The sequence below is a fragment of the Silurus meridionalis genome, chromosome 4 (assembly GCF_014805685.1).
Source record: "Silurus meridionalis isolate SWU-2019-XX chromosome 4, ASM1480568v1, whole genome shotgun sequence".
NCBI classification, from domain to species: Eukaryota; Metazoa; Chordata; class Actinopteri; order Siluriformes; family Siluridae; genus Silurus; species Silurus meridionalis.
Window position 1 is genome coordinate 15,610,185 of NC_060887.1, and position 14,378 is coordinate 15,624,562.

Sequence of the window (14,378 nt, forward strand, 5' to 3'; positions counted from 1 at the left end):
TCTTAGTTTTAGTGATTATAAGAAACAAACATCATCCAGTCTCTCCAAAATAAAGTTTTTTTAACCCTGATAGAATGTATTTACTGGATCATCGATGAACAGTTTAAAGAGACTATGCCTTAATATCATCCCTCATTTCTTTCTATCAATTCCATCTAATGCAGGTGCTCGGTTTTTATCACCACTCCTAACAGACTGCCTTTATATTTAGCTGAGTCATCCCAGTTTTGTCCAAAAGCCACACACACTTTCTAAACAATAAAGCTCCAGAGAAAAAGGGAAAAAAAAAAAAGAAAAAAAAAAAAAAGAAAAACCTTTTCTGTCTCATTCTTATTTTCTCTCTCATCCAGAAAAAGAAGAAGAAGAAGAATGGTTAAAACTAAATCGCTATTGTTTAATTAAGCAAATGTTTCAATAAGAAAGCACCATTATATATATATATATATATATATATATATATATATATATATATATATATATATATATATAAACAAGGAAAACAATATCGAACATTGATTGAAGGAGTCTTCAGTGTTAGTGTCTTTTAACAGTAAGGTAAAAGATTTATCAAAAAAGAAAAAAAAGTGTTTGTGGATACCTTATCATTTATGATTATTGTGGGGTTAATAAACATTCTATTCCACATTTAGTCCCCATTTGGTGTTATAAAACCCCCACTCTTTTGTTCCACTTTTGGACTGTTTGTGGATATTTGTGCTCATTCAGCCACAAAGGAGTTACAGTATCTCACAAAAGTGAGTGCACCCCTCACATTCCAGCAACTATTTTAGTGTATCTTCTCAAGGGACAATACTATAGAAATAAAATTTGGATATATTTGAGTAGTCAATGTGCAGCTTGTATAGCAGTTCAGATTTACTGACCTCTAATAATAACTCAAAATAAAAATAACTGAGTACACCCTAAGTTAACATTTTAAAAATGCTGGAAAACAAAATATTGACACTTTGAACACAATGTCTCAATCCTCCTGGGCATGGATTTTACTAGAGCTGCACATATTGTTGCTGGAATCCTCTTTGTGACATCATTAAGTTGCTGGATGATAGACACATTGCACTCTCCAAATCCGCTTGATGATGCACCACAAATGCTAAACAGGGTTCAGGTCTGGGGACAGACCTGGCCACTTCAACACCTTCAGCTTCAGTTTCCTCAGCAAGGCAGTTGTCATCTTGGTTGTGTGTTTGTAGATGTTTTCATGTTGGAAAACTGTTGTTCGGCCCAGTTTCTTAAGGAAGGGCAGCACGTTCTGCTTTAGAATGCCACAGTACATGTAGGAATCCATGTTTTCCCTAATAAACTTCATCTTCCCAGTACCAGCTGCACTCATGCAGCCCCAGACCATGATGCTCCCACCACCATGATGACTGTAGTAAAGACACAATTTTCTTGGTACTCCTCTCTAGGGTATCACCAAACATGCTGGACACCATCTGAGCCAACAATGTATCTTAGTCTCATCAAAACACAGTACATGGTTCCAGTAATTCATGCTCTTGGACACAGTGCTGCAGTGTGTGGCATATGGTCTGAGCACTGACAAGCGGACCTTCCACTTCTGCAACCTCTAAAGCAATGCTGCAGCACTCATGCATCTGTTTTTTTTTCAAGCCAGATTCTGCACCTGACGGAAAACACAAGGACTCAACTTGTGAGGCCTGTTCTGTGTGGAACCCGTCTTGGAAAACTTCTGTATGACCCTGATCACTGCATTGTAACTCATCTTTGTGACGAGCAACAATTCTAATTCTCAAATCCTTACAAGATACACAAATTTGTATGGTCCTGTCAAGCAGACAAAAACATGAAAATTATGAACAGGACATGAGGCTTTGGATGGCTAAACTACATGCAGCTGTTATCACTTAGGGTGTACTCACTTTTGTTGCCAGTTATTTGACAATAATGGCTGTATGTTGAGTTATTTTCAGAGGACAGTAAATCTATACTGCTGTACAAGCTGCACATTGACTACTCTAAAATGTACCCAAGTATTATTTCTATATTATTGTCCCTTGAGAATTTACTAAAACGGTTACTGAAATGTGAGGGGTGTACTCACTTTTGTCAGATACTACAAGTAAATTCAGGTATTGATGTACAGCAACGTGAGGAGGACTGGGGTGCCATTAGTGTTCCAATTCATCCCAAAAGTTTCAATAGGATTGAGGTCAGTGCTCAACAGCAGGCCACTCAAGATCTTCCACTCCAAACCATGCAAGCCATTATTTTATGAAGCTGGCTTTGTGCACAGGGGCATTGTAATGCTGGAACAGGTTTGGGTCTCCTAGTTCAAGTGAAGGGAATATTTAACGCTACTACACCCAGAGATGTCCAATACAACTGTGTGCCTCCAACTTGTGTACTGAAAGTATGGCTGAAATTCCAGTGTCACAATACTTAGCTCACCAGTTTGTAGTCCTTTGTGGCGAGTTTGGTGAACCACTGGTTGAACTCTAGAACGGCGATTATTGCTACCAAATCCCTGGCAAAAAAAAAAAAAAAAAAAGACAAGATTAGGCGTGTTTAAATCACATATGTGCATTCTACCCCGTAACATTAACACCAATTCAATTGTATTAAGGGTATGATTATTCAACATAAACAAATTCAAGCTTTACCTGTTCTCTAGGTGACTGAAATCCTGAAGGTTCAGCTCGCGTGTGTCTTGCGTCAGATAAATTGTGTCCACATCCTAAAAAAGAACAAAACACACAAATACAGTTTAAGAGAGAGGGTGATATCATCATTCCTCTGTTTGTGAATGTGTGTGTACATGTACTCACCCACTGAACTTCTTCTCTGTAAGGTAAGCCAAGCCAGTCACACACACATCTGTACTGCTGAGAGAATCCACCTGTAAATCAGAACACACACACACACACACACACACACACACACACACACACACACACACACACACCCTTCAGTAAACATACAGATGTTGTTGATGTAGTTTGGCTTGATCATGCATGTGACAGCAGAGGATCGTTTGTTGTTTTGTTCTTTTAATGTCATTCCGACATAAATGGCAATTTTTATGGCAAGATCAAGGAGGTAGGATGAGAAACTATAGCAAGTGTGTCTTACAGTGTTTCGACTATGCCAAAAATACTTATATTTCTTTGGTGATGCCTACATATTTGTCTTGTGTCAAAAAGGGTATTAAAGTCCATTATTATATGTTTAATAGTCATGTTTGCTTTACAGTGATCACATGCTGGGGTTCTTCACTGTTTAGTTAGAAGACATGTACGTTTTCAGTATGAAGGCCTATTACCATCCATTACTAAACAGCAATAATTCAAACCAGAGAACTTTATGATATGGACAAAGCTGTAATAGCATCTGAATTTAGACAATGAGATGTAACCAACATAAAAAGAATTCAATCGAAAAAGAGGACTAGATCATCAAAACAGGCACTTAAATCCTAACATTCAATAAACCTCAACTACTGGAGAAGATTCAACTAGGATATTTAATTGCATCTATCATTTTCTTTCTCCACTGAGGAGATGTTTTAACTGCCAAAAATTCAGTAATGGTTCTGCTGGCTGTAAAAATAAACCCATTTGCTACAAATGCGGGAAAGCTAAATATGAACCAGCCTGTAGAAGACCTGAAATGCAGCAAATGTTTGGTTAATTTCCCAGTTCCATTAACTAGTTTGGATAAAAGAATAAGAGATTCATAATGTAAAAGTTTACTGGTACTGGGTGAGCACAGAAGCATGTAAAAAAGGCAGTAATTCATCACCCTTTCTTTCAAGAAATTCGTATGCTTTTATGGCCAAACCCAAGAGGAGGACTCCCAGATAGACATGAGGGGCGAACAATGAAAAACCCATAACAAATCAACAAACGTTTGACTCCATCTAAAAAGAAGACTCAAAGCACCCAACACAAAAATTATTAATGAAGCAAAGACATGGAGCTGTAAATTATGTGTTTCAAGTTTAACAATGTGTGTGCGTGCATGTGTGTGTTTACCGCAGGGTCCAGGATCTCCTGCACTCTGAGTCTCCCAGATGCTCTGTAAAGTCGCGACTCTCTCTGGAGGCTCCATGGACAATTTCTTCATCACCTTACTGACACACACATACACACACACAGTTTTAAAAAACATTTAATTTTTTATTTTTATATATATTTATTTGTGTGTGTGTGAGTGAGTAAGTGAGTGAGTGAGTGAGAGAGAGAGACTTACACAGGAGACAGAGCAGGACAGATCCTCTGCACGCATAAGCCAATCTGACCCACAACCTCATTCACCTCTTCCATGGACACCAGTCTAAGAGAGATCTGACCTTTCTCATGCTCCAACACACACTGAGGTGCGGGTACACACACACACACACACACACACACACACACACACACACACACACACACACACAGTTTAACACACCTTTAAATATGATGCAAATACACATTTATTGGGCAGAGTGATGACCTTAAATTATACTTGATAGTGAAATCCCCTAAACTGTGTGTGTGTGTGTGTGTGTGTGTGTGTGTGTGTGTGTGTGTGTGTAATAAATTACCTGTGTGGGTTTGGTACATATGATGCCCTGAATCTCCAAATAACTGAATGTCTGTTCTACCTGAAAGACATATGCACGCACAAACTAACAAAAAAAAAAAGATTTTGCAAACAGAAAAAAGATTCTGAAGAAAAAAATAAATAAATAAATTTTTTGTTGACAAGCAAAACGACTGGATCCTCTGGGAAAATAATTACTAAATAAATAAATGGTTAAACAAATCTGGTTAATCCAATATATTAATATGTACAGAACAAACACAACCGATTATTTATTATGAAAACAAACAATTATTTACTAGAATTTTCTAAACTTAAAAACTAAAATAATATAAATACAATATAGCTAACATTAGAAAATAAATAAGCAATTATTGTATATTGTAAAGTGAGATCTACTACATTTTTGAGTACACCAAAAGAAATACACTCACACACTGCTTGCATTGCCTGTGTGTGTGTGTGTGTGTGTGTGTGTGTGTGGATGACTAACAGAAGAAACAAGGAAAGGAAATTAGCTGTAAATGATTCATTGGGAGAACTGTAATGAGTACACTTTGAGAACACGATCTAACAAACACAAGCACAAGCATGCATGCTTGGACGTTGAATAAATAGTCGATGACTAACAGAGAGACACAGACTGACAGACATATAGACAGAGAGAGAGAGAAAGAGAGAGAGAGAGAGAGAGAATGAGAGAAAGAAAAGAGGAAAGATGGTGCCTGAAGGTGGATTCTAATTAAAGGAAAATGAAATCAATATTTGGAGAGTTTTGTGTGTTTCCGGGTGCACACACACACACACACACACACACACACACACCCACCCACCCCTTAGGCACACTGTGAGGTGACCTTGTGACCTTTCCTTTTGCTAAATCAGACTCCAAGTGATGGTGAAGGTGTTCATGTGTGACAGTCAGAGGGCAAGGAAAGCTCTCACAGTGTCTAAGTATTTAATTTAAAGAAAAGTGTGAATGTGTGTGTGTGTGTGTGTGTTACCTTGGCGGGAATGCGAGCGGTGAGAAGATATCCACGGAACGATCCCAGAGCCTGTGAAGGACAAAATCCACAAACACATTAGTGCACACATTATGACTTAATCTTTCTCACACACACCCACACACACGCACACAGTGTGTAATATGCCATTTTGCTTTATTTATTTACATTTATTTATTAGTTGATATACATATACATCTCACAACTGTCTTGCTATGCTTTTCTTTTCATTTTTTTTTATTTCACCCAAAAATAGTTTTATTAAGCACCCTGCTCAAACGAGGACATCCAGCTGAGACAGACCATTCCAAATTTAGACTAAGAGACCTGCGGGAGAATGTGTGTGTGTGTGTGTGTGTGTGTGTGTGTGTGTGTGTGTGTGTGAGAGAGAGAGAGAGAGAGAGAGAGAGAGAGAGAGAGAGAGAGAACCATTAAGTGAGACAGAAAAGAGACAGATGGAGATAGGAAGAGAGACAGCCCAAATGATAAAATAGCTTCATGAAGCAGAGTAAAAGAGACAGTGAGACAGTTGAATAAATAAATGATGGAGAGATTCTTTTGATGTGGCAAAACAAAGGAAGAAGAAATTTTCATGAAATCAGCATGGATACAGAAATATATTTTTCTCTCTTTCTGTCTCCCTCTCTATCTCTCTTACACACACACACACACACACACACACACACACACACACACACACACACACACACACAGCATTAACTCAGCATGCGTAGTCATTTCCCAAAAAGGAAGTGATAAATTCATCACCAATAAAAACACGGCTGCGAGATGAAAGAGGGAAGTGTGTGAGAGGAGAGAGATAAGCAGGATAAAGATATATACTGTATGTGTCAAGTGAGACAGTACAACAGACATTGTCACAAAGCAGTGAATGTGGTTATGTGTTTCATTTGCCCATAAGTCAAAAAGCTGAGAGATATGTTTGAGTTATGACTAGAGGAGTGTCTTTAGGCTCCACCCCAATGCTTTCATCAAATCATTTATAGATTCAATAAGGCAGGACAAACACACACACAAAAAAAAAAAACTGTGTGCGTGTGTCTGTGTGTATATGTTTTCCCACCTTACAGTCAAACCCCCATCCTGGCCCCTACTAAACCAGCGTTGCCATGGTTACACCCCCTTACATGGATATGGTACTTTTGCTCTTGGCATTAATACCGTGGCGAGGTTTTGGCTTCACCCCAAAATCCTCCCAGCTCAACAGTCGACACAAACCAGTGCTGTAACAATTCACTGAGGCAAATCTGTATAAATGCTTTAGAACAGTGTGCTAGTGAGTAAATGAATAAATCAGAGTCTATTCAATTACTTAAACATGGCAAGCCTGAGCCGTTTGTGGTACTTCACCTCAGTCCTTATGTGTAACCAGCAACAGCAGATTATTTAGTCACATGGACACATGGCTGAATGCTCACAGTGAGAGTCAGGGAAAGTCACTGAAGCATGACTCGTCACGCTGTTCAGTCTGGCCATTTTGGCAAAATCTGGCACTGATTCCAATATATCCAGCTCTCTCTAGAACCAGTTGGACCGTTAATTTGGAACAAAAACCGAAAGCTGACACAAGGAGTGCACATGATCCACAATCCCACAAACAGCCAATAAACAGCACAGGAGGAGAACCTGATCTCTAGTACTTCGTCTTGTATCAGACATGGCGCAGGTTGTCTGAATTCCTTAGAGGTCTAAACATTAACCTACTTTCACCAAAAACACTGCTGAGCAGACACAGATACAGATGCATGGAATGACTAATTCCGTACATGAAGAACCCAGGAAGGAAAATTAACCCTCCAATACTGTCAGACGAAGTGCCTTTAAACCCGCATCATCATAATCATTTCACCACAGAGTTATCTGTTAATCTCACTCTTTCATCATGAGGGCATAAAAACCACAAAACTCCATTCACTCAAGGAAAATCTGACCAGAGTCATTTTTGTTACTCTTTGCCTCGATTTGTAATTAGTCCAAATGTCATTTATGTTACTGTTTGCCATGACTTCCATTACCCCATCCAATTGCCCCACTTCCAAAGCTTCCTTCTTTGTGTTTTCATCCAGGAATATTCGTTTAACCTTGTTTAATGACTCTGTTGATGAATGTTAGATTTACGGTATGAAGGCACCAAAAATTACTGTGACAAATGACATTGCAGCTCATGTCTAATTAAAATCTGCAGTTTTAACCAGACCATGCATTTTTCACATACTTCATAGTTGTGTTTTTTGTTTTTTCAGATTTAGATTTAAATGTGATGTGACAGATGTTTTAGTTTAAACCAGATCATTTCTTTAGTAAGCCGTTTTTCCCAGCACAGGGAGGAGCAATCATTCTCCCAGTCACTCTCTCGATCATTAATTCCTCTTCATCATAAGCAAACACTATAAAGCAGATGGTACATGATTCTTATCCCCAAGCACTCTCATGAAGTCTCTTACATGATGTAATGCACCGTAAAACACGCTCTGGGCTGTGTTTACCACACTACAGACGTGACTGAAAAATAAAAAGCACAAATTCATTCTACAGGCTGGTTTTCCTGTCTGATAAACTGCTTCATATCATGTGTTTCTTGAGAGATCCATTATACGCTGAATGTCTGGTCGTGATAAGTTGCAAATAAACCAAATATAAAAGCTATTTTTAACTAAAATTCTCAAATTCACCTGTGACAGACCTTTATGAATGTTCAAGAACTTTTGATTATCCTTTAAAAGATCAACCTTTAGCTGTGTAGCATTCTGAATAAATATTTTGCTAATAGCCTTAAAGCCAGATGAACACTAAAACTCACAAAAGTAATTTTTAAAATTATAAAATCATTATAAATAATGAAATACAGGCAAAAACAAGTACAGGCCCTCTACTACGGCCATGCAACCGAAACAAAATAGGGCTAGCTTAAAATTCAGAAGCTCCTCTGTTGTTTTAACTAGCGATGTGACTAAACTAAACTACACTCTGTTATTGTTGCAAGCTAATATTCTCTGCATTAAGAATAGAATGTTATTCAAGTTTATTTGCAAGTGAAGGCAGTCGAGCAAATTATTTTGCAATATATATATATATATATATATATATATATATAGTGATTCTCTCTCTCTCTCTCTCTCTCTCTCTCTCTCTGTACAGTTTGGTATGGTTTGGGGTCATTTGTGATCATCAACTGTTTAAATTTTTAGAACAATTTGAAATAAAATGCCCACTTGATTTAAAAAAAAATATATATAAAATTATATTTTATAAAAAGAAAAAAAAAGAAAAAAAAAAGAAAGAGAGAGACAGAGAGATGTACACTTATACTTCTGCAGAGATCTAGCCATGTCCCAAGTTCCCCTGATGCAGGAGACAGCTGCCCTGTCCTCTAGTGAGGTTCTGTTCTGTGGCTCTTCAGTACAATAAAAAAAAAAAACACAAAAACTGCCATTAGTGCAGCTTTCATCATTTTCCCTTTAGTCTGATTTATAGCTGCTTGCTGGAAGACAGCTAATTTACACTGAGTGCATGAGGAGGTAAAGCACACGCAGGCTGCAAGCATGTTCCTTTCTGTGATCTTATGAATGTATAAATCATTCCAGTCTGAAGATGAAACTTTCAGGTTTAAAGATTCTGAACAAGGATTCCAGGCTTTTGAAATGTTTCATCGATTAGCTAAGGGTTCTTCTTAGAGAAAAACATGTTGCTGAAGGTTAAGTTAGTATGGAATGCTTCACTGCGTGGCTTGACCTGCCAGGTGCTGTTTCAGGTGTCTTTTCATCGTACTCAGATTGCACCTCCTGAAAGACTTTATTGTTTCATACTCCGAAAGGGTCCAGGTTATTCCCTTGCCGTTCCTTTGTGGGAGGAGATTACGTAGGTGCCTGCCTTACCTTACCTCATTGCCTCACCTCAGAGATAATACAGCTCTTTGAACAAGCAATAGAGCTGGTCTTTGATATAGAGGTCTCTTTGTTAAAGTTCGGATCCAGAAAGACAAACTGGAAGAAGATGGAATCAGACACAGTTTGGAGCAAATCGCTACTTTGCTAACTGTCCATGCTAGTCAAAAAAAAGAGAAGAATTGGATCTCTACCAGGAAGTTCCTCCACGTATTTGTTGACTCTTTGGTGCTCAACATGCTGATACAGAGTAGTGTTTGATGGTCTTAGATGTTTCTTGATCAGTCAGCTTTGTTTCAAACAGCCTCAGGTTAACCAAGTGATAGTTCTATGAGAGCGAGTGCTAATCAGACAGCATGCAGGAAAGATAAATCTCATTACACAGCTGGGGAATGAAAACACAAAGTCTACTCAGGGGCCTGTGTGTGTGTGTGAGCCTGCTGGGAGATTACATTGTCTAGACGAACACCGGTTATATGCCAAGTTTTGTTAAAGCCAAGAATACAAACGGTCCTTCAAAACAGGACAAAACCATAGCAAACATCTTATACTGAGAGGCAACAGGAAAAAGACTCAATAGCAAATTGAACTAATGTGATCTCAGTGTTTTAACAGAAAATTAGTCTTTCAGGAGGTCTGATGGTCACATGTCTATGACTTAAGATTAAAAAAAAGTTCCTTTTTTTTTTTTTTTTAAACTCTGTTGAGCTAATATATCTGAATCACCGGCTTAACAATCATCAAAACAAAAGAAATTGCTGGGTCTTTAAACCTGGACTTTTTATAGTCACAAAATCTGACAGACCCTATGGGAGGTTTAATACATTTCCTTCACACCTCTTTATACATTTTCAATGTAACCATGTAATGCCTGTAATCAGTCAGCGCAGTTAAATGTGTCAGTTAGTGGAATGGAGCTTTCATGAGCTAAGAGTCCACTAACTGACAAATTCAACTGAGCTGAAGTGTGCCATGATTTCTATTGGAAAAATGTCCCTTGCTAGCATTAAAGCTTATGAGATATATTGTTTTTTTCCCCATAGATTATACAAATGGCTAAACAAGTGATACACAAAGTTGAGCTATTTTATGAGTTGCTCAGTAGCTCCTGGTTCCACATCATCATCTGACTGTATAAGACTGTAGAAAGGGCATTACTCATAATCACACACTCTGGTATTTATGGTAGTAGTTCTCTCTCTCTCTCTCTCTCTCTCTCTCTCTCTCTCTCTCTCTCTCTGGCGTTTTGTATTGTTTTAAGATTTATAATCGCACTCTTGATATCACTCAAATGAGGATGGGTTCCTTGTTTGAGTCTGGTTCCTCTCAAGGTTTCTTCCTTCTCTACGATCTAAGGGAGTTTTTCCTCGCCACAGTCGCCTCTGGATTAGTCATCAGCGATAAATACACATAATTCACTTTAAATCTTCAGTTCTGTAAAGCTGCTTTGAGACAATGTCCATTGTGAAAAGCGCAATAGAAATAAATTTGAATTTGAACAAAGTGAATAAAATGTTGCAGTTGACAGAAAAAGGGTTTTTTTTTTTTATTGCCTCCATGTTGGCAGGATTCTCCTGGCAGTAGTGCACAAGGGCAGGTGTCTCCCTGTAGGCAAGAAGAGCTGCTCAACCTGTCTTGTCCCAGACACACAACACTCAACACAGAGTGGGAACAAGGCGGGATTCGAATAAGAATGATTCAAAGAAAGGTGGTTAACTCCCAGTTTCTGTGGCATATCAGGATATCAGTCACCGTAAAAGATCAAATGCATGACGGTCATTTCAAACGTAAAGTATGTAATAAGCAAAGCATGTACAGTGTTGATCAGGTAAAATAATAAATGCATCCTTTTATACTACAGTTTTCCAAAAAATACACTGTTAAAAAAACACATCAACTGAACTAGTCTCAACTGTACTGAAGACGACTGGAAAAAAAACGCAGTGTTTGTAAAAGTCAAATTTGAAGCATCAACAGTGGAGACTCCTTCCATAAAGGTACTGTCCTGTGAATGAGCCATTATTGCAGAAACAATGACATACAATAACATACAATATAAATAGTAAAATGTTTGTGGACACACAGGGTCATAGGTTTCGTATATGCTTAATGAACAGTTCATTCCATATTTAGTTCCCATTTACGGTTATAATATCCTCCACTCTCCTGGGAAGATGTTGCAATAGATTTTAGAGTTGGCTTGTGAAGATGGTGATCATTCAGCCACAAGGTTTCTAGTAAAGTCAGGTACTGATGTATGGTGCAGAAGCCTGGAGTGCAGTCAGTGATCTGATTCATCCCAGAGGTGTTCAATATGATTGAGCTTTAAAGCCGGCCCCTCAAGAGCTTTCACTCCAGCCTGTCTAAAACACATCTTCATAGAGCTGGCTTTGTGCACAGACATTGTCATGCTGGAACAGGTTTGGGTCTCCGAGATCAAGTGAAGGAGAAATCTATGCTTCCAACTCAGTTTGGAGGAAGAACCACATATGGGAGGAAAATTCAGATGTCCCAACACTTTTGTCCATATAGAGTACAAAGTATAAACTAGAATCCATAATTCAACAGGACTGAGAAAAAACAAAATTAACAATACCACTCACCAAAGACCATTTATAGAGTGAATGCGACTCTTAAGACAGATTCGAATTGAAGCCTCAACAAACACAAAGACCTCCTCTCAGGAACACCCTGATGGAAACAGTACTGTATTGCCTGTATTATAAAGATCATGTTAATAATGTGGGTATACAGCCAACATGGATGTGAGTCACTACTGGGTTTCTGCTCTTGAAGCTGACGCAAAAGGACGAGGAGACGTGTTGTGTAAACTTCAGTCAAAAGTGTACTAAAAAAATGATAGCTATAGGATTTTACATCACTTATGTCGATTTATTGGATCCAAAGATAATAATAAAACTTCAACATTTGTGCATCACAAAAGGATTTGAAAATTTCCACCACATCCCCATGGTGAGATTCTGTCTTCAGGAATATAACTGGTACAGCAGCAAAAGCCTGAGACCTTTAAACCAATCCCAAAGAATCTTAATGTATGGAGGCGTGGCTCTTTATAATAATGTTTACCCAGAGATCTCAAACAAACACACACACTGTTCTGGTCACTGAAATGCCACCATTTCCACTCTCGTTATGCTGAATTACACTAAAAGCTGTATATAAACCCCCAGACAGCAAGGGACGCCCAGAAAACACAGTTCTATCAGAGATCTCACACACCTTCTAAACACTTCCCCAGGAACAGATTAGATACATGTGGAATTCCCCACTGCAGAGAAGTTTATAAGCTTTCCGATAAAAAAAAAAAATGTGTAAAGAGCTTAAGGAAAAAATGAAAAGAACACAGATTAGTGGTGATTCTATTCTGGTTGTCAGGCTGTTTAAATAAAACCTGGGGGTGCTCTCCACTCTGTGGTGTTCTTTAGCCAGATGAGAACACAGCAGTCCCAATTCAGTGGCTGTAAGTCTCTTAGTGAGGTTACGTATTATACCAAATGAGAAAAGTCATTTGAAGCATTTGCTGTAAGATTATTGCAATTTCTGCCATAATTCTGACCTAATTCTTACTAACTGATTCTGACTTATTTTAACCCAGACTCATGCAAGTTCGAGTTCATTTTCACCGTTCACATTCCTTACTTACTATCTTAAAATGCTGACTTGTTATCTCAAAGACATGTCCTATCTCACAATCCTGAATGATTATTACAATATTATCTCACATTTCTGAATGAATAACCTTTCAAAATTCAATATTCCAAGTTATAACCTGAACACTGTCTTATTTCTGACATCTCTATTTTGATTCATCTCAAAATTCTAACCATCTACTTTAAAATATTGACCAATTTACAGAATAACGTGCTGTGAGATAGGGATTCAATTAAATCATAGCGAGAAAGGGATGCATTTTGATCATGGTGAAAAATAATTTCATCTGCAAATATAGAAAAAGATATATTTGGCACAGGAAAAAGGCAATTGTGGAAAGAAAGTGAATCAATTCAACGGCAGCAGGAAGTCGATTTAACTTGACTGCAGACTACATGTGTTTACAAATACATACAGAGAGGATTAGAAGTTTATCGTTCCACTGGTGCTTGAGCACACCTTCAGAGAGAAGAGGGGATTACGATGGCATTTAATTCCCTTAAGGACTTGTTACAGGTGAATGGTAATGGGAGTATGGATCAAGTCTGTGTGTGTGTGTGTGTGTGTGTGTGTGTGTGTGTGTGTGTGCGCTGCAGTCTAGGTGATAGTGAAAGTGCTGACAATTTAATTATGCTTTGACATTCACTGTTCCTGAGAGCAATCATGTACAGATGTCCATGTTTAAAGCTAATCTCTCTCTCTCTCTCTCTCTCTCTCTCTCTCTCTCACACACACACACACACACACACACACACACACACACTTTCCTCCACCACGACACATCCTGGAACCATCATTTTAATAACTATTGCACTATACAGATAATTTATTCAAAAGCAATAAACATGTCTTGGCTGGGCATTAGGACCCTGAATTGCAGACTTGCCTCAATATCCTAGTCCTCTAAAATCAAGCCAAGAGGCTTGCTCACTCGCATGTGAAATTTAGCAGAAGACACACTCCCCATGACACACATTTGATGCAATGCTAACAATTCCACTGTGCTAGCAAGTCTTTCTCCTTTCAGAACTTTCAAGACATGCTCAACTAAATATTTTCCACTGGAATGTTATAAATAGCCAGTAGGCTAATCAGAGGAGGTGTTTACAATAAACAAGAACACACACACGAACACACACACACACACACACACACACACACTCACTACAGTTTCCCTCTACACTCTGAAATTCCACCCTCCATTCTATTGATCAGATTTAAATAACCC

At 38.3% G+C, this 14,378-nt stretch overlaps 1 protein-coding gene across 5 annotated transcripts in view; it reads right to left on the bottom strand.

Annotated features, from left to right (window-relative positions):
• Positions 1 to 14,378, bottom strand: part of LOC124384181 (F-actin-uncapping protein LRRC16A-like) — a 49,827-nt gene that overhangs the window by 29,247 nt on the left and 6,202 nt on the right. For all 5 annotated transcript variants that reach the window (XM_046846829.1, XM_046846830.1, XM_046846828.1 and 2 more), the window contains exons 3-9: positions 5,574 to 5,624; positions 4,571 to 4,630; positions 4,234 to 4,355; positions 4,017 to 4,114; positions 2,811 to 2,881; positions 2,646 to 2,719; positions 2,434 to 2,509 (exon numbers count right to left, since the gene is read on the bottom strand). In XM_046846829.1, coding sequence (XP_046702785.1) covers positions 2,434 to 2,509; positions 2,646 to 2,719; positions 2,811 to 2,881; positions 4,017 to 4,114; positions 4,234 to 4,355; positions 4,571 to 4,630; positions 5,574 to 5,624 — 552 coding nt within the window. The remainder of the gene's footprint in view (positions 1 to 2,433; positions 2,510 to 2,645; positions 2,720 to 2,810; positions 2,882 to 4,016; positions 4,115 to 4,233; positions 4,356 to 4,570; positions 4,631 to 5,573; positions 5,625 to 14,378) is intronic.